At 51.8% G+C, this 24,290-nt stretch overlaps 5 protein-coding genes across 5 annotated transcripts; 1 reads left to right on the top strand and 4 right to left on the bottom strand.

Moving 5' to 3' along the window:
• Window positions 1-611: 611 nt before the first annotated feature.
• HRG_06195 (uncharacterized protein) lies at window positions 612-1,460 on the top strand (the record flags this gene model as incomplete). Its single annotated transcript, XM_044864666.1, has 1 exon — window positions 612-1,460. One exon carries the CDS (start codon window positions 612-614, stop codon window positions 1,458-1,460), a length of 849 nt encoding a protein of 282 aa, XP_044721198.1.
• Window positions 1,461-16,069: 14,609 nt separating this feature from the next.
• Window positions 16,070-17,245, bottom strand: HRG_06194 (PAP2 superfamily domain-containing protein; the record flags this gene model as incomplete). Its single annotated transcript, XM_044864665.1, has 2 exons — window positions 16,070-17,041; window positions 17,090-17,245. 2 exons carry the CDS (start codon window positions 17,243-17,245, stop codon window positions 16,070-16,072), a joined length of 1,128 nt encoding a protein of 375 aa, XP_044721197.1.
• A 778-nt stretch (window positions 17,246-18,023) lies between these two features.
• HRG_06193 (glucanosyltransferase domain-containing protein) lies at window positions 18,024-19,731 on the bottom strand (the record flags this gene model as incomplete). Its single annotated transcript, XM_044864664.1, has 3 exons — window positions 18,024-18,715; window positions 18,763-19,600; window positions 19,648-19,731. 3 exons carry the CDS (start codon window positions 19,729-19,731, stop codon window positions 18,024-18,026), a joined length of 1,614 nt encoding a protein of 537 aa, XP_044721196.1.
• Window positions 19,732-21,188: 1,457 nt separating this feature from the next.
• On the bottom strand, window positions 21,189-22,805 carry HRG_06192 (DDE superfamily endonuclease domain-containing protein; the record flags this gene model as incomplete). Its single annotated transcript, XM_044864663.1, has 2 exons — window positions 21,189-22,031; window positions 22,251-22,805. 2 exons carry the CDS (start codon window positions 22,803-22,805, stop codon window positions 21,189-21,191), a joined length of 1,398 nt encoding a protein of 465 aa, XP_044721195.1.
• A 168-nt stretch (window positions 22,806-22,973) lies between these two features.
• Window positions 22,974-23,563, bottom strand: HRG_06191 (tc5 transposase DNA-binding domain-containing protein; the record flags this gene model as incomplete). The annotated part of the gene is made up of 2 exons (XM_044864662.1): window positions 22,974-23,428; window positions 23,485-23,563. 2 exons carry the CDS (start codon window positions 23,561-23,563, stop codon window positions 22,974-22,976), a joined length of 534 nt encoding a protein of 177 aa, XP_044721194.1.
• Between the last annotated feature and the right edge of the window lie 727 nt (window positions 23,564-24,290).

The following is a 24,290-nucleotide window of genomic DNA, read 5'->3' as shown; positions in this document are numbered from 1 at the left end:
CTCAAGCAGCCACACAGCCCCCGGTGGTAACTTTAGCGCTCTTAAAAGATCATTGCCCGAATCCGCTATCTCCTTCTGGCTTCGTCCAGATCTGGGTTAGTTGCGACTGCATCAGGAAGGATCACCCAAATCTTTTACCCTCTACAGAGAAGCCACAGACATCAAACGGTATCATCAACATGCATGATATCTCAAGCATTTCTAGCGCTAGTGAAAAGCTCCCCCCTCCAGTACCAGGCTGCGATAACAACCGTTGCTCCCGTGCTATTGAGAGAGCCCTGGAGGGCGACGCGCTTGAAATCTGCCAAAAAGCTCTAACTACCTCTGATTTTCGTGAAATCGGCAAGCTTTTCTCCGAAAAACATGAATCAACCTTACCAGACAATTGTGGAGATGAGTCTACTATCCACCTGGGTTGCGATTGTGTCGTGGGCAACCAAGAGGTTGCAGCGCAGGCGAGGGATAAAGCGGGAACCAAGGACAAAGCCGCGGAAGGGGAAACCGAGGGCAAAGCCACGGAAGCGGGCGAAAAAAAGAAAGAAGGAAGTTTAGACACCAACGAAGACGTTACAAGAGCGTCCCAAGAGGAAATTTATGACGATATGGAAGCCATGAACAATGATAACGGCATGAGCATGGACGATTGTTGGGATGCCAAAGAAAAGGGAACCGAGGACGTCAAATCAAGTGAAACAGGTTCTGAAACCGATGCAGCCGAGCCCATACGAGGAGCCACAGCTGTATCAGGGGCCATAGCTGAGGCTGTTCAAGAAGCCGGTGTTATCGGAGCTGGAGCCATCGGGGCCATAATCGTGGCCCCAGCCAACCGAGAAGGAAAGGCCCGTGACCAGGGAGATTGGCACAAACAAGCAGACAAGGCCAACAACCCACCGGGCAAAATGGAAGATCAACCGGGCAAGAAGACTAACAACTCATCGAACCAGATCAACGACCAACCAGGCAAGGACACCAGCAACCCACAGAGCAAGGTAGACGACCAATCGGGCAAGGACACTAGCAACTCGCCAAGCAAAGTGAACGATCAACCAGGCAAGGACACTAGCAACCCACAGAGCACGGTCGATGACCAACCGGGCAAGGACACGAGCAACTTGCTAAGCAAAGTCAACGATCAACCAGGCAAGGACACTAGCAACCAACCGAGTAAGATCAACGATCAACCAGATAAGGACACTAGCAACCCACAGAGCACGGTCGATGACCAACCGGGCAAGGACACGAGCAACTTGCCAAGCAAAGTCAACGACCAGCCAGGCAAGGACACTAGCAAACCACAGAGCAAGGTTAATGATCAACCAAGTAAGGACACCAGAAACTCGCCAAGCAAAGTCAACGATCAACCAGACAAGAAGACTAGCGACGAACCGGGAGAGGTAAAACCTGAGAAATCCTGGTTTTCTCGTTATACTGAGAAGCTGAGCCTATACCCCCTTGTTTAGGGGACGCACAAGAGTAGAGTGGCCATGTTATCTCTCCAGGAGCAGAGGCATTGCGATTTCGGCGGTATTGCTACCTACCAGACGGTCACACTTTAAGTGGGTGACGAGGGCTGGTGGCTAGTGAAATTGGGCTGGTGTGCTAAGATTGATTTGCTTGTGACGAGATGTTAATGTTCTAGTTCCGTGTTGTGGCAAGATGCGCACATTTTCCGTTAGATGGGCAACAATTGGTGCAATAGACAGATAGATTTCTTCAAACGAGTTTGATTCCTAAGTCTTACAGTTCTAGGGCGAAAGTTAGCCAAGATCGACTCGAATTGACAACAAACTTACAATGATCGAATCCGACCAGTGCTGCTGCCCGGCGCCTCTATAATTTTATACTCGAATAGTGAAGAACTGCCGGCGCCTAATATGACGATTGATCAATCAATCTCGTGCAAGATCCAAAAGGCGTCAGATTGCGTGGATATATGCATGTTGTGACTACGAGTACTGTATAAATACGCACTATACGAGGTAACTCCGTTCGACCATGCAAGGGAAAGTGGAACGCTCCAGCAATTGCATTGTTGGAGGGGCATATGAACTCTGGCTGTCTGGCACATGTATGTATCATGCTTGACCGAGCTGTCCAGGGCCTGGACCCGGGAAGTCTTTGGGAGCGTTCTACTGCTTCCTAGAGTTGATTCGATGGAATTTTTATTCGTCATTGCCGCACGCTCTATTTTACGCTACTCTCAGCAAGCTGAGAGCGCGGGCGGAAGGATAAGGGCAGGCACAATTGAGTCCAAACGATGATGCATGTTTTTTATCTATCTGTGCGACATTGAGGGGGTATTTATACGAATAGATACCAATCTGGGACCCGTGGTGGCCCTGAATCAGTGCCAATTCCGTGTATCCCGATTAGGCAATGTTCCTCTACTGTATCGATACCTGACTCAAGTCCTTGTGTCTGACCTGCCTCTTTCACCGGAGTTTATACGTGTGCGGATTAGACCGTCAGTCTGCTCCTCTGACACACCCCTTTGCCTCGGTCTCACTGGGTGAGTGAGGCAAACAAGCAAAAGAGACAGACGAATCATCCAATCTTATCAAATATCCAGCGAGTGAGGCTACTACCGTTGAGGAGATGCTCTTCATGATGTCTTCCTTGGTGTTGTGACCAGGAGCATTTTAACAAGTCAATACCAGCAAAATGATGGGTCCATCCCGTGCCTGGGTGATGCTCGGAGAGCATCTATATCTCTCTCTGGGTGGTGATACTGTCGAAACTGTCCTCCGGCGCATCGGCTTCAATTGGTGCCACCGGTCTCCCTTGCATCCCTAGCTGCTTGACAAAAGCTTCGTGCTTTTGCTGGGGAAGGGCCTTTGTCATTCCATCAGCGGGATTCTCCGTAGACTTGATCCATGTGATCTGGAGTCTTTCTTCCTGAACCTCCTGTCGAAGCCAGTGACGATGGATATCGATGTGCTTAAGGTTCGTCTTGAGCTTTGCGCTTAGTTCAGTCAGGAGCCTGATGGTCTGCAGGTTATCGCACCATAGCTCATTGGTGCCTTCTACCTTGATGTCAAGCTCTTTAATTAGCCGGAAAATTGCATTTGCTCCTTCGCCGCGCTTGACAGGGCCAGCAATTCGGCCTCTGTGGACGACGTCGTCACAGTCGCTTGTTTCGTAGCCTTCCAGTCAACGGGTCCGCCTAGAAACAAGAAGACATATCCCTGTGAGGATTTTCGAGTCTCCGGGTTGTCTGCAAAGGATGAATCAGAAGCGCAGAGGAACCTGCGTTCAGCTTCTTTGACTGAGAAGCAGATGCAGCGATCTCTCGTGTGATAGAGGTATGCCAGGCATCTCCTGGCCTCTCTCCTATGCTTCGGGCCCGGGTTATGGCTGAATTGTGCCAGTTTTCCAACCGGGAACGCACCGTCGGGTCTGGTGTGAATCGCTGGGTGAAGAATTGAGCCAATTAGAGAGAGATATTGATGAACCTCGTCCCTAGTAGCCGTCTTCTCGTATGGCTTGAGCTCTTCGGTCGTTATCGGGATCTGGGGCACGCCAAGGATCTGATCATCGTCCTCAATGTGGAATTTCTTGGCCATCTTCGAGAGATACGAGGCTTGAGCGAGCCAAAGCTTCTTCTGGGCCCTATCCTGATGACTTCAATCCTAGGAACCAGCGAAGTTCCCCATGTGGTTGATGGTATATTCCTTCATAATGGCAGCGTGAAGTTCTTCCCATTCGGCCTTCTTTTCTTTTGGATACATCATCACGATGTCATCCACAAAGAAGAAGATGATGACTCCTTTATAAGTCATCACGCAGGCATCTTCGACGAGTTGTTGAGCGCCCAGCTTCTTGAAGAAGCCCGAGAGCTCCTCAAACCACAGCCTTGGAGCGATTCGAAGCCCGTATAGTCCTTGAGAAGCTTCAAGCATAGCCCAGGCTCAAGGTAGCCTGGTGGCATCTGACAATAGATGGCATGCTTGAGCTTATTATACAGAAACGCTGTTTTCACATCGTACTGTTCTGTTTCAAGGTCTTCAAGACAGCAGAGGGCCATTAACACTCTGAAGGTTCTTGCTCGTAGTGTGGCCGCGTATGTGTCCTCGTTGTCTTCCGGCTGCTGGTCTCCACGGACCACAAGTCGGGCTTTAAAGCGAGTGACGTAGCCCTGCTCATCCAGTTTATATGCATATACCCATCGCCAGTGTTGCTAATAATATGACAATAAAGTAGTATACTGCAGTATATACAATACAATACGCGATTTCTCATATTGTACCAATACAATATGCTCGCCGTCATATTGTGACGATACAATATGGCGCCTTCCATACTGGCAATATATGGCTTGTATTGTTTGTATTGGTTGGTGGTCATTCGCCTTTCCGTTCCCCAATTCGCGCCAATATGATGACGCGTCAAAATACACGCGTAAATATAAGCATGTTCTATGTATTGTTTTTCGTCTGGCGGACCTCCAGGACGTAAAATCTTCCTATTGGCGCACGGAAACGCGTAAATGTATGTATAAATCCAGACCTACAGGGTAGCGGCTCGCCGTCCAAACACTGTTTTCCTCCTCAACCGCTTTCCCACCCCAGGACTTACAAGCAATCTCGATGCCTCAACAACGCCTGCCTTTTGTTCAAACATCGCCGCGACGGGATTCGTCAATATCAGACGAATACTCGGAGATTTCCAGCCCACGGTTGCATGATCCAGATGAGACCCAAACCACTGAATGCCAATCGTCGCAACCTCGCACGGCCTCCATAAACCCTTCGGCCAAGCCAAGAACATCATGGGTCTTTTCTCATATGCCAGACGAGGACATAGAGACGAAATACTACAATCAGCGGACCGGAAAAGAAGAATGGCGCTGCAAACACTGTGACAAAACGTATTGCTGTTCCGGTGGAACTGCGGCCCCAGCCAAGCACCTTACGGATCCTCCTCCTGACGGTCACGGCCTCCCAAAAGGCGCGCCACGAACAGCCAAAGTCACGAATATACGAACTATTCTCGAGATAGCTCGTGTTATGGCCAAAGAACATCCCCGAAAACGCCGTCGGCTCAACGATCAATCCGGAGACTCGATCGACCCAGACCAGCTCGAAGCTTTATACGTAAGGTTTATTACGTCCTGTTCTCTCCCATTTAGGCTTGTGGAATGCCCAGAATTCCGAGCATTCTTAGCCTACCTCAACGCCGATATCGATACTTGGCTTCCAGATACACACGAGACCATCAAGAAATGGATTATGCGGCAGTACGAAGGTCAGAAGGAGAAGGTCAAGCAGCGCATCCAGTCAGCAAAGTCAAAAATTCATATCAGCTGCGACCTATGGACTTCCCCCAACTCTTTGGCCATCTTAGGCGTAGTTGCTCATTACGTTGCAGAAGACAGTCAGTTGGAACACCATGTCTTGGCTTTGAAAGACATCGACAGTGAGCACGACGGATATCACCTGGCAAGGGCAATTTTGGAAGTGGTTGATGACTGGGGTTTGCTTCCAACCTTGGATATTTTGTGATGGACAATGCAGGCAATAACGATACAATGATGAGATCTCTTTCCCTTGGTAAGTACGGCGCACTGTTTTTCTGACTGGCCCTAACATCTACAGGCCTTCTACGTCGATATGACATTCGATACGATCCCAAATCTCACCGACTCCGCTGCCAAGGTCACATTATCAACCTTGCCGCCAAAGCTTTCCTCTTCGTTACCGATAATGAGAAGCTCAAAGACGACGAACGTGATGGGCATAATGTGACACTAAAAGAGATCGAGGCGTGGCGGAAAAGGGTCCCCTTGGCAAGCTCCACAACTTCGTGGTTTTCGTCCAAAGTAGTGTTCAGCGTCGCCAAAGTTTCTGGCCATCAGCCATAATCGCAAGCTTGCGCGAGATAATGACACGAGGTGGAGTTCGTGGTACACCATGCTACGAGCGGCCTTGCATCTTAGAGGCGCAGTCGAGGGATATTCAACAAATGGGTGGAAGGAGATTGTGCCGGAGACGAGCCCTCGAGGAGTGGGTCATCCTCGAGAAGATCAAGTCTTTCTTGGAGAAGCTTAAAATGACGACAAAGGCCCTTGAGTCATCGTTTGCAACTCTTGACAATGTTCTCTTGGCTATGGACTTCGTATTGGCGCAATTTGAAGCAGGAAAAGAGGCACATATCGACGATCCGATTATGGCACCAATGTATAACTCGGGCTGGGCGAAGATGGATAAGTACTATTGTCTTACTGACGAATCGCCTGCCTACGTCGCTGCGATTGTGCTTCACCCTTCGCATAAATGGCACTACATACACGAAAACTGGAAGAAGGAGTGGGCTGACTCGTCAAAGAAGCTGATGGAGACACTGTGGGATGATTATAAACCTGTGGAGCCGCCTTCTCTATCTGAGGTTCCGTTGACGACCACGAACGAGTTCTTGAATTGGAGAAACAAGCACCTACAACCAGCACTTATCACAGACGAGTACGAGCGATATTGTAAGTCTGAACGGGTTTATGGGTTCACAAGCGCCCTCGCATGGTGGCTGGAGGAAACACAGCAAAAGAACTACCCATACCTGAGCAAAATGGCGGTGGATATACTGTCAATTCCCGCAATGTCTGCTGAGCCCGAAAGACTCTTCTCTGGGGCAAAATAACCATCACAGACCGTCGAAATCGACTTGGGAGTGATGTAATTCAGGCATTGGAGTGCTTGAAGTCATGGTTTGGGATACAGGATTTTCAGGGTGACGATATTTCAGCAACGACGGTTGAATAATGAGGGTCACGTGGGATATACGGGATATATTGTTTTACTGGCAATATATTGGGTCACTGGCAATACAATACAATATGGACCAATGCCATATTGCGCAATACAATACGCACCTCTTGACAGTACAATAATATTGCGAGGGGTCCATATTGCCAATATACGTATTGTTTATATTATTAGCAACACTGCCCATCGCAACGGGATTATGAAGTGGCCGGCTTCTTCAACCATCTTTCTGGCCACCTTGGTCCACGTTTCGAGCTTCATCTGGTCCTCAATTTCACGCCCCATCCCCATTATCCATTGGGAGGCGTATTCCGAAGCCATCGCGGCTTTAAAGGAGGTTGGCACAGGAGGCATATCCTCAACGTGAAGCCTGTGCTTCGAGGCATTAGCAATGATGTTATTGATGAAGGCCTTCTTCGGCTTCCTCTGTCTCTTGCCCTCAAGCACATTGGCGGGGTTTATCCCCTGAGACTTGTCCCTCGCCTTGCGGGGTCGTTTTTCGGGTTGTGATTGTGACTCTGGGGTCGGGCTCTCCCCACCCCCCAGAGACAGCTCCTCGAATTCTGACCATTGTGGCTCTTCGAGCGCACCACCCCCCGGATCGACAGGCGGCTCATTCAATCGCTCATTCAATACGTCTAGGATCGGCGTGCCTAATGATACCTGAGGCTCCGGGTCGGTCCGCGTAGGGCTCGAGATAATGCTTGAGTTTTCCACCTCCGGGTCCTGACTCCCGTGGTGTGTGACCTCCTGCTGGGTCACGCTAGTGGTGACAGAGCTTGGTGGGGAGGGCGAGGTTTCTTCCTCCACCCTACTGTTTGAAGTGCTTGGAGGCGAAATATAGGCACTGTCCGTTGTAGCCCTCATCGAAGTCTTCAAATTCAGTGCTTCTTGTGTCGCCTCGTCTGCAGAGGGTGCCGCAATTGACTCCGAGGTGTACGGCGTCATTCCGTCATCTGTCTCATCATCGGAGTAATTGCACTCCTGCTTCCTCTATGTCTTCGTCGTCAGGGACGTCTATCGCCACCATTTGACGAAGAACATCGTATGTATAGACCTGGAAGGCTTCCGCGTCTTCTTCCCTCTTCGGATCGTACATTGTTGACTCATCAAATTGTACATTCGCCGAGACCATCAGTTTGGTCTGGCGGATCGAGGTATCCACACGACATATTGATGGGTCGATCTGTAGCCCACCAGGTAACCGATATGAGCTCTCTGCTCAAGCGGGGACTGCGTCTTATGTGACTTTACATGCTCCAACGCAGTGATTGTCATTGGGTAGGCCACACAGCCGAAGACACGCAGGTGATTTATGCTCGGCTGGACTCGCTTGATGTGGCCGTATAGAGGGTTGTGGTCCTCATATAGGTCCACCATCGTTCGTGTGGGCTTCTCCAGCTATGATCAGATCCTTTAAGTGGCGTACGGTTGAGCAAATACACTGCTGTGCGGTAGGTCTCGGTCCAGAGCTCCTCCGGGATGCGGGAGTCCAGGTTCATAAGCCGGGCCCTTTCTTTGACCACGGCCCCGGACCTTTCTGCATGCCCATTCTGCGTGGGCGTGGATGGAGCTGACTGGAAGACCCGAATGCCCAATCCTTCGATGAATTTGACTAGCTCCTTTGTTAGAAGGGCTTTTTCTCCGTCAGTAGCCAGGTTGATCAGTTTTATCCCGTACTGGGTTTCTAGCATTGATGTCAGCTTCTTGAAGGCATCTCGGACCTCGGTTTTGCTCTTCAATGCGTAATAAAACCTCATCCTGGTCGTTATGCATGTGAATAGCGCAAAGTACTTTTCACCCCCGAATCCGGCCACCGGGCCTGGGTGTAAGTCGAAGCTAAATTGAGCTCCGGCCCCTCTGGGTCGTAAAGTGGGCTCCTCACGGGAGACCTGCCTCTTTGCCTTGCCTGTTGCGCAGACCTCGCATTCACACGTGGCCGGTCCCCATCTTGGTTAGGTGGCTAAGGGTTCTGGCCCCGGATGTCCTAGCCGTCTGTGCCAAAGGTCTGCTTGCCCACCCATTGGTGGCTTAGGAGCCCTGCTTGTGACAAAGACGCTGTGTTGGGGCCGCTTTGAGAGGCTTGCAATAACGTATTGGTCTTCAATTTCTTGCAGACTGACCAGAGTGCGCCCTGTGGGCTCATGGTAGAGTGTGCCGTTAACCTGGTTCCAATAGATCTTCGCAACAATCCCCTGACGAGCTGAGAACACACTTGTTGGCATCTCTGGGATGTAGTAGCTGCTCTCAAGCTTCAAATTGATCCCGTTTTTCACTGGGATAACGGCCATGCCTACCCCCTTGACTTGGAGGGGAGTTTTCTCCTGCCCGGACTTCTTCTGACGATCCCCAGGTGAAGGTATCCTCATCGAACCATCGTAGGTCGTTAAAGACATGTACGCTAGCCCCTGAATCATAGATGGCCTTGTCCTCGAGAGAGTCTTCACTCGTATTAGTGCTATGCACGTGCGACACTGTATTAGCCTGTTTGCTCGAGTTGTTGTTATTCTGCGGGACTGTGATGTCTTTGGCTTTTGGCTTCCACTCCATGGCTTTGGTCTTGTCCAAGGGGTTCTCCTTAAGGTGCTGGTTGATGGCCTCCTTAAGGTGGTCCCTGGGAATCCATCCTTCGGGGGGGTCTTTCTGGAACATCGCTCTAAAGGTCCAGCAGCTTTCCCACCACTCATCCTTTTTGACCCAGTGTTGCTTACATGCCGGGCACTTGTGTGACCCCTCTGGGCCATTCCTAGTCCTCTGATCAGATGATCTTGGAGCGTTGTTTGCGTTGTTGACCCCTGGGGTCTTCTGAGCAGGGTGGTTTTCCATATCTAAATATGGAAATACCCTTTCCATGAATGGCATGGAATAGGTATGGATATGGATCCATGTATTTCCATACTATTGGCTGAACCACGCCACTAACAAGGGTTCCTACAGGGGGCTACCTACAGGGGCTGTGGGCCTGGAACCCCCCGCTACAAATCCGCACATCCACAAAATCAGCCTCACCACCAACCCACAGCATACCATTATCACCTGGCGACAATGGATTCTGAGCCTGTGTTAGTTATGTTTCTTCGATTCTGAATCCATTGCTTCGGATTCATTCGCGTCTATATCTCCCAAGACAAGAGAAAACCTGCTTTTGGATCATGAAAACATGCTCATCTGGCAGTAATGTACCGGTAGTAAAAGGGTTAGGGGAAGCGGAGTTCAAAGGCAGGAACCGCCTCATATATTATCTTTATTGTCCCCAGAATGATCCCTACAGTACTTCTGTCACCGCCAGCTTTCGAAAACACCCTGAGGGCAAGAAAGTATGTCATCAACGTCGCAGAGAATTTATCTCCTCTTCAACCGTCCATCATCGAAGGATTTGATCAACTCTACGGGCAAGCGTGGGATCTGGGCCGTGTCTTCAAAGGCTACCTTGACCAAGAAATTATCAATAAAGAGAATTCGCCCTATTACGCCGCTTCTTTGGTCCTTCATCCAAGCTATCGCACGACGTACATCCACTCAAATTAGAAGAAGTGGCATAAAACTGCTTTCAAACGGGTCAAAGACCTTTGCTACTCTTACCGAAATACAAACGACGGTACAATTTCGTATCATGTACTGGACGAAGAAGAAGACAATGGCCTTGATGCATTTGATCGTATTTCAAGAAATCTGCAGAATTGTGCTCGACCTACAAGTCAAGACGAGTATGAAGATTACATCTCAGGTGATCCATATGAGATTGCGCCAACAACTGCTTTATCATGGTGGCTTCAAGAGCGACATAGGAACCGACGGCCGAAGTTATCACGAATGGCAATAGACATCCTATCAATGCCAGCGATGAGCGACGAGCCGGAACGGGTGTTTTCAGGGCTCGTCGTACGATCTCCTGGGAAAGGGCACAATTGGATGCGGACCAAATTGAAAAGGAGAATTGGTTGAAGCATTGGGTGAAGAACAATGTCTTGAAGAGGGAAGGGCGGTGGCGTGACCGTGGCGTGAGAATTCGTGCAAATTCCCGTCTGATTTCCTCCTCGTCTTGGAACAAAACACGTAAGATTTGCCTACCCTCTCTTTTGGACATTATCATTGAGCTCAATCAATTACTTCGTATTTTTAATTCACCATATGGTGTGAATTTGTCCATCTTGTCGAAGGTGTCTTCAGTGACATTTTGTCGTCGTGCACGGACCAAGTATGGAAAGGTGTATTGCAATACTTGCAATAAATGTGGGGCCGATACCGATTATCGATTGCAGGCCTTTCCATGTATGGAAAACCACCCTGCTTCTGAGGTTTCCCTTTCTTCCTGAATCCAACCTCCCTTTTAAAGTCGGCAATCAGGGTGCGCAAAGGGGTTGCTGGGAGTCCTGTTCTCTCCAGGAGTGCGTCCAGCAGCCTAATCGTCATGGGCCAGCTAGGGTCCCATTCTTCGGTCCCTTTGAGGAAGTCCTGACGAATCTTTGTGTCATTAATAGTCGAGACCGCTAGGTCTCTTGAATCCAGGATGACTTGGTCCAGTTGCTCTGCCCAGGCATTCCAGTCCCGGGTTCCTTTCTTGTTGATGATTTGATGATACCTTTCATCGATAAGGTTCTTTTCTTCCTCCGCTGAGGGGAGAACCTTCTGTTTGAGTTCTTTGATCTTGTCCCGGGCGTCAGCTGTATCAGGGTCTCGCCCTGGAGCCCCTCACTGATGGACTTCTTTATCACCTCCTCGATCTGCATCATGGCTTTTCTCTAGCCTTGAAGCGGTCCAATTGATCCTGGAAGGTCTTCTCTTTGTACCTAAAGAGGTCCTTGGCATCTTGAAGCTTCTCATTGAAGTCTTCCTTGCTGCCTTATACTTATTTTCTTCGTTGGGAAAGCTTCCTCGGTGGGGCCTCTGCCCTACCTTCTCGAGTAGCTCTTCCCAGCTAGGCCTCAGGGGCTCCTCGAGCACCACGGTCCCTTCTGGGTTAACGTACTCCCAGATGTGGTGCGTTTGAGCCCATGATTTGATACCCCTAATCCATGGGGTCCAGTCAAGGCTTTCCTTGAGTGTGGTGATGTACACCTCCCCCTTCTGATATTGGGGGCCTAGTGTCATCGTGTGTTTTACCTCCTGCGAGGGATGCACGCGTCACGTTGACTCTGCGTAGTTGTGGGTGTTGACCCTGAATTTTGCTCTCTTCCTCGCGTCAACCCCAAGGGTGAAGGATATATGGTGCGTTGAGATTCGTGATAGCCTCACAGTTGGTAGAGGAATGCGAAGGATAAAGAGCACCGCAAACTGGCTCATAACTCTCAGCAAGCTGAGAGCGCGGGCGGAAGGATAAGGGCAGGCACAATTGAGTCCAAACGATGATGCATGTTTTTATCTATCTGTGCGACATTGAGGGGGTATTTATACGAATAGATACCAATCTGGGACCCGTGGTGGCCCTGAATCAGTGCCAATTCCCGTGTATCCCGATTAGGGCAATGTTCCTCTACTGTATCGATACCTGACTCAAGTCCTTGTGTCTGACCTGCCTCTTTCACCGGAGTTTATACGTGTGCGGATTAGACCGTCAGTCTGCTCCCTCTGACAGCTACACATAGTAGTATTGGTCGTGGCGAGTGGGAGCCCATGCAATACGATTTATCCCCCCCGGAGGGATCACTCCTAGAGACCGCGACACCATTCTATATACGGACCCTCGATTTTCGACTTAAACACTCAATAAGCCTTACGATTTACTCTTGCCCTATACTCGAGCCTCCGCTTTTCGCATTATAAGTATGATGTAAACTGCCTAGTCTGTTTACTTATCGCGAGTCTACGTCTCCTGTCTTGACAACCGGTTACTATTATAAGTTCGAGTCTTACTATTTGCACAGACAAAATTCTCTATTTATATAGAGTTATATAGAGCACCTAAACTTAAAGTACCTTAAAGTTACTTTAAGGTACTGCCTATACTTCCCCTAGCTGCCTGCCTTACCTAGGTACCTACTAAGAAGGCCTCGATTACGAACAAGCGCACCCGAGCACCCGAGCTAGTAGGGGAGGGGTCCCCCTTGGGGAGGGGCCCTACTGTGGGGGTTTATCCCCCGCGCGAGGTGAGTGCGACGTGTAAGATCGCGACTTTTGAGAGATTAAAAAATACATAAGGTCGAGTACTAATTACTAAGCGGATCTACCCGCTAATTAAAAGAGAGGAATTTAAGAAATTCTATGTAAATAGAGAAATATGTCTATGCAAATAGTAAGACTCTATAAGTTTAATCGTAGCGTAGATTGCTAATATATTCAGATTTCATTATTCTCTGTCTGATCGTCACTTCTCTCGTAGAAAGAATAATAGGTTTCCTATCTTAAGTCGACTACACTTTACTACTCTTCCTTTAAGAGATCACTATCTTATATTAAAAGCGGAAGTACTTTACTACTTCTACTACCTGCTTCAGCTATACAGGTCGGTTTCAATAGCTTATATAGCAGCTACTAAGCCTTACATTGTATATATAAAGCTATATAAATAGCTTTACTTCTTTTTAATTAAGCGAGTTATAGACGGTCAATATATGCTTACTTGGTAAGTTTATATAAAGGGTTTCCAGGGAGTTTAACTAAGCAGTAGCATACTAGAGTCCCTAAGCCAGTATGGGAAGGGTCCCCCTTGGGATGGGGCCCTAATATAAGGGTTTATCCCCCGCGCGAGGTGAGCGCGATGTATAAGATGTGAACCTCAAATCGACTGATGAGGTATATAAACTTGACGTTAATTACAAATGCAGCACATCTACCAATTAAAAGAGGGAGAGTTGAAAGAGACTCTTAGCTGAACAGAGTTCTAGTCTTGGCCGAGTAACACTCTAGGGTATATACTCGATCTGTACTTAATCCATGTTTACGCTGTAGATGTAAGTCACCGGAGCTGCGTTACAGCTCAGGTACCGATCACTTATATACGGAGAAACAGCAAGTCAAAGACTGGAACTCATTCGAGAGTACGTGGGAAGATCGCATCCGCGTACTCTGTGATCTCGATCCTGGCCAGGCAAGTTAGCCGGCTGTGAAAGTGTAAGGCATCGTGGTTGCGACGAGCTCGTCCGATATACGAGGTAAAGTCGACATGGAAGTTCCGTGCGAGACACAAGAGTCAACAACAAGAATGAAACAATGACGAACTATTTCGCCACCCTACGGGCTCAAGACTACTAGAACTTATATATCGCAGAACTAGAGCCGATTGCCCTAACTCTTCGATGTATGCTAGTAAGGCTCAAGCACAGAGAGCCAGTCTTTATCGCAAGTAGTACGTTTGGCCCTGCACACCATTCAAGAGACATACAAGTATGCCAGGATCCTCCGGAGACGGGCGTTTCGGTCTATATGATATAGGCACAAGCAGGGCTAATATTTAATTCTAGGTGCGAAGGCGAAGGCAGCGGCCCGGTAAGCGACGCAGGCGGGAATATATCTAGGAAAGCCCGCCCTATAAAGCTCGATTAACAAGAATCAGACTAGTGCTTGCTAGACTATAAAGTTAAGGATAGGAGATTCATAGCAGAGTCGGAGAATAGTTGGAGCATGCTGGTACGCCATTAACATTGCAATAAAACTAAGAGGCAGTATGCACAGAGTACTAACGAGTGATACTAAGATACCCTAGGTTTTTGCAAGTGTAGGCTAAATAGAGATTTTGTCTTGGACAAATAGTAGTACTCATACATTCAAGAACGGGGCTTACATTGAATAGCTACGGTGGCCAGACAGAGCAGTTTTCACGTTGCACGCTGAGCACGCCCCCCCGCCTTGTGCCCATGGATGCGAACAAACCAAGTCCGACTGCTCGTAGAGCCATTGCCGCCCGTCTCTCGAGACTGTAGATATGCACTCTATGCCGGCACTCATAGATTGTCTAAATCGACTGTTAACGGGTCTACGACCGGCCCAAGGATGGGTATCAAGACTTACACATGGCTAGTAGCCGTAACCATGTCCTGGTACGCTAAACTCTTGCTTAATCATCGCGCGGGTTTACCTGCAAAATTCCTTGCCAATCTTGGGCCCAAGAAGCCACTCTCCGGGTTGTGAATCGGAACTCACAGCTACGCTCCCAACCAACAGGGCTGTTCCGCAGGCTGGCGAACTCGGGGGACCTCCCAGAAACTGCAGGACGTATACTAAAAGACTTTGACCAGCTCAGTCCTTGTGGTGCAACAGATGAACTCACTCGCATCCATCGATCCATACGGAGCTGCTAGGCCTGTCGCGTTGGATGCCATGGCGTTGATCTCGGCGGTGGGAAGCTGGATCCCAGTCACAAGCATGAGGGACGACGTAGCTCCGTCTGGCACCACAAGGCCGTTGATGTCAGAGCGAAGGATGCCCGTGTCGGGGTCAAGGGTAGGGCAGTCGACGGCGCGGAAGACATTGGCGGTGAAAAACAGTCAACTATCAGTTGACAGTTAGCTGTTTCAGTCACAGATCCAGAACCATGCCTACCCCCGGCTCAAATTGAAGGGTCGCCGCGATGACACGGCCTGCAATCAGCACTGCCCAGCTTTATCTGCCGTCCATCAGCCGAGTCAGGGAAAGGTGGCAGATTGTTGCACAGATGTTGAGATTGTGGCCTATGTACAGTCTGTTTGCCTGCGAAGAGTGGACATGCTGCCCACGTTGAGGAAAAGCGCCGGCTCTAGGGAGTTGAATGCGACCAATGTGTCAAGCTCGGAGTTTAGGTTTTAGGCAAGGTGCTACAGTATGCCGGACCAAATAGGCATGTGAAGCGATATACTCCCACTGAGCCAGAACCAGGGTTTGTCAGGTTCAGAATGTGGCATTGCGTCGCGATGCGATCAAGTGACTCACTACATGAAAGGCTACAGTCTCGATCCTGATTCGCGTGCCTAGATAGGCGACACGAAATATCAAGGCCTCGCAGGATAGTGGACTTGATATGCTTGGCGGGCTACATTGATATCTTGAGTCTTCCTGGATTCAGCGGCCTCGATGGATGCCTCAAGACTTGTGAACCGGGAGAGGACCGCTGGACCAGGCACGGGATGGGAAGTCCAGTAGATCCCTTTCTGGGCTCCCGTCTTTGCTCGGCCGGGTGTCTCAACGTAACCACTGATTTGAGTCTAGCAGCCCAGCCCCTAAGGAAAAAAGGTCATTGCATAAGCACACAAGTCCGTACATACACTGGACGGATAGTGGCTCGATGCTACTCACACATGTATGCATAGCGAATACATCATTTGCTCCTGTCAAGGACAAGGCGAATCATAGCGATGGGGGATCAGGATAGAGAATACAAGACCAGTGCCTGCAGAGTATCACACAGCTTCCTCCATTGTCAGCGGTTGCCTCTTGCTTCTTCCATTCCCCTCACCCCCGGTAGCCTCGTCTCCCACGCGTTGGGCCTCCCCACGCGGGTGAGCAAAAGCGCCGCTGCTCCTCGCACTGTCCATGCCCGGGCCCGGCCTCTCGCGCCTCGCCCCCCATCCCACGCTGCGTGTAAAGGTGTGCGCGGCGAGGTAGGCGTCTCCCTTGCCGCTGTATGGAAAGGCCTCCTTGGGCTGCAGTGGTATGTGATTGAAGCGCCAGTCCCAGACGGCCGCGTACGACGCGCGGTACGCGGCGAGGGCCATGACGGCGCCAATGACGGAGCCGGCGACAATGTCGTACCAGTTGTGGGCGGCATCAATGGTGAGGGAGCAGGCAATGCAGACGGACACGAGCACCGGCAGCAGTGTGAGGGAGAGCTTCCAAAAGGCGGGCCGGTGGTCGGCCCAGACCTTAAGCTTGGCGTTCATCCAGAGGAAGAGGAAGCCAAAGCCGGCCCAGGTGGCGGTGGAGTGGCCGCTAGGAAAGGACGTGATGGCCGTCTTGAGCTTCATTGCGTCGGGCTGCGTGCACACCTCTGTCGTGTACATGATCTTTTGGAAGCCGACGGCGTTGAGGCCCGTCTCGTTTCTCGAGGCGAGGGAGAGGTCGGGCATGCAAACATCGAGAAAGTAAGGCCGGAAGCCCCCAATAAGCTGCTTGACGATGACCTGGAAGAGCGATGCGAGCAGCACGGCCCAGATGGAGCCCATGATGGCGCAGCTGGCATCCCAGATCGACTTGATACGGACCTGCGCTGCGACATAGACGATGATGGGTCCGCCGATGGAGGCGACGCCCGACGCCCACGATGGGACGATCCAGCCACGATACGGATACGCCCATTCGGGAAAGATGATGTCCCCGGAGCCGTTGAAGGTGATGGGAAACGTCCGCGTCACGGGGACGGGCGAGTGGTAAACCTGGAAGCGTCAGATGTTAGGCCGCAACAGCAGTTGCAAGAGACGAACGCCAAAGGTGACGCCGGCAAGGACAAGCATGCAGAGGCAGTCAAGCCAGTTGAGAGCAACCCAGCGGACCACAAACGCCTTGACGGTCGGGACGAGCGGTTGTCTGGCGCGGGGCGGCGAGGCGTCGCGAGCGTCGGGCATCGGTGTGGGAGGCATACTCTGCTGCGGGTGCTACTGAGCAGGCTCGTCCCCCATGGCCAAGCAGCGGCGAGAATAAAAGAGCGTGGCCGCGGCGAGCGAGACAAGGGACCAGAAGAGGGAGCAGGCCGAGGGCGAGGTCGAGGGCGGGTAGTCAATTAATGTCTTTGTATCGTTGGGCGAGGGACGACGCTGAGGTGAGACGAGAGGAGAGGGCAGAACTGGTTGACGTCACGGGACCGCATCAGGGCAGTCATAGACGCCTCCTCTTGCCCGACTCCTGCTTGATGATGCCACAGGTCCCGCAACGCCATTCTCTTGCCACACTTGCATCGCCAGCCAGTCGTGCGTTTAGCCGTCGGCTGCCAACGCACCAGCTTTCCATTGCGGTCCTCGCCTCTCCTGGCTGCCCTGGGCCAGTCTTTTTGGGCTGCTGGGGCGCGTCTGTCATTCTGGAGGGCGGGTTTAGGAACGACTCGGGGCGGCAGCAGTTGGTGAGGTGCAAAATTCTGGTAGAATGCAAGTTGTAAACCTTGATGGACCACACGCTCAGTTCAAAGTTTATCCGCCACCTTGTTCAAACGTCTGCTAGACAAATGGACACACAGCTTCAGTTTCCACCAGGTCAATTAAATCCATGCATTTCTTTTCCATCTTAATATAACTGGCAAACCAGCACCTCGATGCACAGAATCGGCCCATAGAGCCGGGCCTCCCCAATGGACAGAGCAAAGGTATACACGTCGCCATCCCAGACACATCGGCAATGTTAATTGAAACAAACCCATCCCCACATCTACAGGGCAACCATTCCAGCACCCACGACGAGCGCAACCGCCATGTAGAGCCCCATGGCGTAGTCGCCGACGTTGAGGAGGCGGGCCATGGGGGCGCCGGGGGGGGCAAAGCTGTCAACCGTGGCCGAGGCAGCACCACCGCCGACAGGAGCCGTGGCCGTGGCGACCTGCCTGTTAATATCGCTCGCCTTGGCCAGTTTGTCGCTGCAAGAGGACTGCACGGAGCCGCTCTGGGGGCCAGCCTTGCCATTGAAGTCGCACGAGTCGGGCGCCTTCTTCATCTTGACGTAGTAGGCATCGAGGACGTAGTCGAGCTTGGCGCTGTCCGAACACATGCTGTAGGCACCATAGATGCCCGTCAATGCGTTGCCCTGGATGCCCTTGCAAATCTCGGGCGCCTCGCCGCAGATGAAGCCAAAAATGGAGCCGTAGTCCTTGGCCGTGATGCCCTTCTTCTGCACGCACGTGCGCGACTTGGACATGCAGTCGCACAGAGACTGGTCGGGCGTGGGCGGCAGGGCAGAGTTGGCCTTCCAACTCTCAGACTTAGCGTCGGGGCATTCCTGGGGCTTGCTGGTCGGGTTGTACGAGTCGCGCTCAACGCCCCGAGGAGAGGCCGACGTCGCCTGCTTCTTGAGCGCTTCAAAGTCCTTTTGCTTGGTGGCCTTGTCGCCGCTGACCTTGACGAGACCTAGGACCTGTTAGCGAGTGCGTGGGGATGCGAGATCCTAGACTCACCGTAATCATTGTCCTCTTGAAAGTACATGTAGACAATGCCGCCGGAGAAAACTTTGGTCATCTCGTCCTCATACAGCGCGCCAGTCTCCTGAAAGATGCGGCCAGAGGCACCGTTGGGCAGGTTGCAGCCGTACTCGGCAAAGAAGACGGGGACCGAGTAGTTTTCGAAAAACTTGGCCTGCTTAGAGTAACCAGACTTTTCCATGTCGCTTTTACCGCACCACGAGTAAATGTTGTAGCCCCAAAAGTCAATGGCATCCTCCGGCTTGCCGCAGTTGAAGTAGTCGGCAATGTCTTTGCGAATGTCGACATCGTCGTTGGCGGCATAGCCGACGCCCATCCAGCGAGAATTCTTCCTGTTCTTGATGTAGGCCTTTGTGTCGCGGACGGCGGCCTTGACAAAGGCCGAGGCGTCCGTGTTGGTCTTGTTGTTGCTGACCTCGTTGCCGGCAAAGAAGCCAATGACGTTGGAGTACTTGCCGAGCTCGTCGACAACCTTGGTGTAGCGCGTGTAGAGCTCCGTATTCCACTGGGGATTGTCGCGGTTAATGGACAGGCTGGGCTCGCCGAGGTCGGAAATGACGTAGATGCCGGCGTCCTGGAGCAGCTTCATGCAGGCCGAGTGGTCCGACTCGGGGTTGATGGCGTAGGTTCGGATGGTGTTGGTGCCAAGCTCAACAAGGAGAGGGACGTCGCGCTTGCACTTGTCCTCGTCGGCGAGGGGGTCGACGTATTTGGACGTCTGCTCGCTCGTTGCACCGGCGGCACCCGTGTCCTGCTGGTAGGCGACGCCCTTCATGAAGAACTGGGTGCCATTCTTGTAGAAGAATTTGGATCCCTGAAACAGGTCAGCCTCGCCGGCAAGCAGCAGTCGTCAGCGCTTACCTTCATCTCGATGGGATCCAGGTCGGCGGCGAGGACGCTGCCCGCCAGCGCGAGCAGCGACAGGGACAGCTTGGCGAAAGCCATGGCGATGGCTGTGGCACCGACAAGGATGCGGAGCGAGGTGTGTCAAGACACGAAGCCGTGATGGAATCTTGGTGGTTGCTTGACAAGGGGAACGTCCGTCGGTTGATTGGGCTGGGTAATGAGTGAGAATTCCGACAGGGCAATATCAAACGAGAATAGTGTCTTGAAGGAGCGACAAGAAGGACGACGCACACTGCGTCAAGGAGGCTGTTCAGATGGAACAAATTAAAAATGGAAAGAAAAGAAGATGAAGAGAACAGGCAGGTCGACAATCTTTGTCCCGACCGAAGGTGTGAAGGTCGAGGGCGCTGCGCGGACCGTCTGGAAGGGAGACGGGGGACGGCCTGGACGAGTACTGTGCAACAGGCCCGGACAGCACTGTACAATCCGCAGGATCCGCCGCGGCCCTCCAAACACTGTGCCAAGATGACCGGTTTAGGGGCAAGGGAGATCCACCGCCGGCCCGCCTGGAGACGTGATTTGCCCCCGCTGTCTGGCTCGGCGGGAGGCGGAGCCGTCCGTCTGAGAAATCCTTGTCCAATCACGAAGCGTCTTGTGCCATGAGCGACAGCGGCGATACGCTCACCACAGCCGCCCGAGGTCTCTGAAACGATTGTTTGGTGCCTGCAACAGCAAACCCGGGTCGGAGCTCATGGCCAACACACATGCCTCCAGGGCGGTACGAAAAGGGTCGTGTGCGGCGTGGGCGAGATGCTTGGTACAGCCACTTGGGATCCTTGTGGGATGCAGAGAGGACGTGCACAGGGATGGATGACAGTGCGCCTGGCACATGCGATCCCCTGCCGCTGGGGGAAATAGGGGCTTGATCCTTGTTGTGCGTTGGGCCTGTCCGGTGCTCGTATTTCGATGCGCGCCGACGAGGGAAGCGTGTGGCTGAGCACGTGGTGAATCTCACAGTGCAACACGAGGCTGCCACCATGTGGCAATGCTTACGGTCCATCTCCATGCCAGTTCCTTGCTCCAGTGTGTCATTGTGCAAGCAAGCAGGTTGATTGCCGATGCTGGAGGGGAGGCCCGGAATGGCAAGGTGTAAGATGTCGTCTCTTATGGGCCCTGTACGGTACAGACAGGACGCTAGTACTGTGCACTCGGCCCCACCGTTCAGCCGAGCTTCGGTCGAGACTAGCAGATAAGTAGGTAGGTACTGTACCTAGGTACTCACTAGTCCAGTGACCATGATGATTACTCGGGGGGTTGACTAGCAGGGGTCCGCAAGGCCCCCCCCTCTCCTACGGAGAGGGGGTCACAAAACTTGTTTCTTTGACGGTCGTGTTTCCCTCTATCGCAACTTCAATCTACCGCCACGCCGTCAATTGGGCTTCTTAGGGATTGAAACAAAGATACAGTGTCTATTAGGTACTATAGAATTTAGGTGTCAAGTCTCGTGAGAATTGGTTCAGTCGTTGGTGTTACTAGTAAATTACAAATCTAATGCTCTAGGCCTGACGCACGCGCGTCTTTGGTACAGCAATTCGTCTACCATATATAACAACCTCCGGCTCATCCTCTTCTTCATTATCCTCGTCGCTGTATACACCCACGATAACGCGTTCCTCCTTGAGCTCGGCCTGGATCGCCGCCTCGTCTTCTTCGTTCAATTGCACCGGCTGCCGTGGCGGAAGCTGCTCGAGTGGAAGCTGCGATAGTGGTGGTCTCGCAATACGCGGGCGTTGGCGCTGTGTTGTTATGATCTGAATGTCATCCTCATCATCGTCGCTATTAGGCGCGAGATCCGGCTCTGAAGAAAGCAGCATAGATATATAGTCATGATCGATATCAGAGTCTTCGTCGGCCACGTTGGCAGCAGCTTGTGCCCGCGCCTCCTCCTGAGCTTGTGACCAGGCCACGATATCAGGAAGAGCTGTGAGATCGCCTTTAGGGTGTGTTGCCCATAGGAAATACCGGTAGCCCTCCGTAGCCGTAGTCCAGCGCTCTTGAAGAGCCTCGCGAGCGACAGCTTCTTCCGGGGTCACGAGTTGTTGAATGTATGTCCTGTACTTGGCCTCTTCTACTGCTTTCGCCGCCACGGCGGCTCCACCGCGTAGACGAGGCTGTGACGCTGTTTGTGCGGCATCCATAGCACGGAGATGTCGAAATTGAGTCTCGCTATCCTTAAGAGCACGCTTGGCACTAGCCTCTTGGTCTTCTTGCTGCCGGGCGGCCGCTTTCTCTCGTAGTTGCTGTATCGTAAAGGCGCCATCGTCAACGCCTCGGATTCGGCGTAGGGTCTTGGTTCTGCGCCTCTCTCGCTGGATACGGTCTTGCTGATGCTGTATAAACTGTGTATGAGCCGATTGTGTTAAAATCGCAAGATCAAGACAGGCTGACGCGTTATTAACGATCTCTCTCGTCGGGCTGCTTAGGATACCGAGTTTTTTCCGACTGGCTTCAAGATCACTCTTTACCTTACGTGGTGTCACCAAATTCCTCGCTAAAAGCTGTGGGAAAATAGGCTCCTGTCGGTCTTTAGAGGCAGCTCGTAATGGACCTAGCACCACTTCAGGATCAGGAGGCCATAGCCCGGACTGTTCAAAGCCCACAAAGATATAACAAGCCTTAAACGCGGCGCTGAATAGCTCATTCCATTGGCAGAGAAAGTCGAATCTCGAGATGCGTGTGCCGCCACCGATAACGAACTTCTTTAAGGCTCCTTGTTGTGCACGTTTGAGATGTTGATAGACGCCAACGTCAAGAGGTTGTAGGAGGTGGCTTGTATGCGATGGTAGCTTGAACGGTACGATCTCGAACATCTCGCAATACCAGATAAATTCAGGGTCCTCGTGTGCAGCAAATCCATCCATAACGAGCAGCCGGAAGACCGTCTTCGTCTTCTGAGTGTAGAATGTACGCCGTTCCCCATTGCTCTTATCCCAGCCTTCCCGTGTGATTGTAGCCGGGTAGCCGAACCAGTTCTCGATAGTATGGCCTTTAAAGGAGCTACTCCTAGCAAAGGAGTAGCGGTTGAAGTGCTGAAGCCACTGGAACGCCCGCTGGCTATTGTTATATCCTGTTGTTGTATATGTAACGACAACGTCGTCGCTAATTGTAGCCATCGTGTATTCTTCAAGGAGGGACTTTGCACTAAGGATAAGGAAAGAAGGAATGGCTTTCCGGCGGCACTGATGGCATCCACTGATGTTAACGACTCCTTATTCCCAGGCTGGAAGAAGACGGGCCTTCTGCTCCTCTTCATCCGTAATGACACTAGCTTTAGGAGCCCTTCATCCACCCAAGCTGAAGAGGGTTTCGTCGAAATTCCATAGATTTTCTGGCGTTATTCTGAGCTCCTTGATAACGGCCTGATATTCGTGGAACCAAGCCTCAAGCTCGTCAACCTCAAGCTCGGCGCCGGCGCGAGTGATCTCCTGGATCCTAGCCCTCCTGATGGCAAGCTCTGGATGCCGCCGTTTAAAGCGAGTAAGCCACGATCTCGACACCTGAGAAGTTAAGCCCTGACGGCGATGATGGCGGATAAAGTTGGCCTTATTGATGAGGCATGCCTCCGTGAGTGCGAAAGTGCCGCCTTCGACGAGTCTTGCGTATGAGAGTAGACTCTTCTCTTCAGCATCGGTAAGAGCAGTAGGGGCGCCTCCCTTTCCCCCGCTTGGAAGAGCCAGATTGGCGCGAAGAAGCCTGATATACTTCTTTACGAGGCCTTCATTGGTCTTGTGTATCACTGCGAGCTCGTTGATTGTCAAGACGCGCGGAGGCGCGGATTTGCGCGTGTTGTACGCGTTAGCGAGTCGCCGTCAAGATATTCTCGCGCCGCATTCGCCGCACGCAAGCTCTGATCAGGCTGAAAATTTGGCATCATGGAAATGAAGTATGGTTAACGATATTGCGAAAGTTTTGAGACTTGATAGCATCAATTGACGGCGTGGCGGTAGATTGAAGTTGCGATAGAGGGAAACACGACCGTCAAAGAAACAAGTTTTGTGACCCCCTCTCCGTAGGAGAGGGGGGGGCCTTGCGGACCCCTGCTAGTCAACCCCCCGAGTAACGAGGGGATGCACTATCGAGAATTCAATTTGTCGTTTGATATCCCAGTCGCCCAATTAATTTACATGATCGAATGCCGCGCTTTGACGCGCCTTGGCCTGAGCAGGCCACCCCCATACAAAAGTCTTACTGGCCTTCCTTGTTGTTTCCGTGTCTGCGCTTGTGTGAAGGGGACAGGCTCTCTCGGTGCCTCCTCCTGCTGATCTGCTGCGTCATCTTGTTTGATCCGCACGCAGTACGCGCACCTCCTTTCTCCATCGATATCCTCGGCGCCGAAACCTGACTCCTCACTCGCCGTCTCCCGAGGGAGGCCGTGATTAGTCCCTGTCTAATATTTGCTACGTGTGTTCATCCCATGTACCAAGTCGCTTAATGAATCAGGTGGGCCAGAGCCTGGGAAATCACCTCATATCGCGGGTCCTGCTTGCGACATCGTCGGACTTCCACTCAAGGGCCCCCATTTGCTTGTTGCATCAACTCTCAGCCGATTGGCAACGAGACGTCATTCTCCATTCTGCACTGCTTGTGCCTGCCGCATT

Source organism: Hirsutella rhossiliensis (genome assembly GCF_020360975.1).
Source record: "Hirsutella rhossiliensis strain HR02 chromosome Unknown scaffold00005, whole genome shotgun sequence".
Taxonomy (NCBI): Eukaryota; Fungi; Ascomycota; class Sordariomycetes; order Hypocreales; family Ophiocordycipitaceae; genus Hirsutella; species Hirsutella rhossiliensis.
Note: the sequence above shows the minus strand (reverse complement) of the source record. Positions and strands in the feature narration are given on the sequence as shown.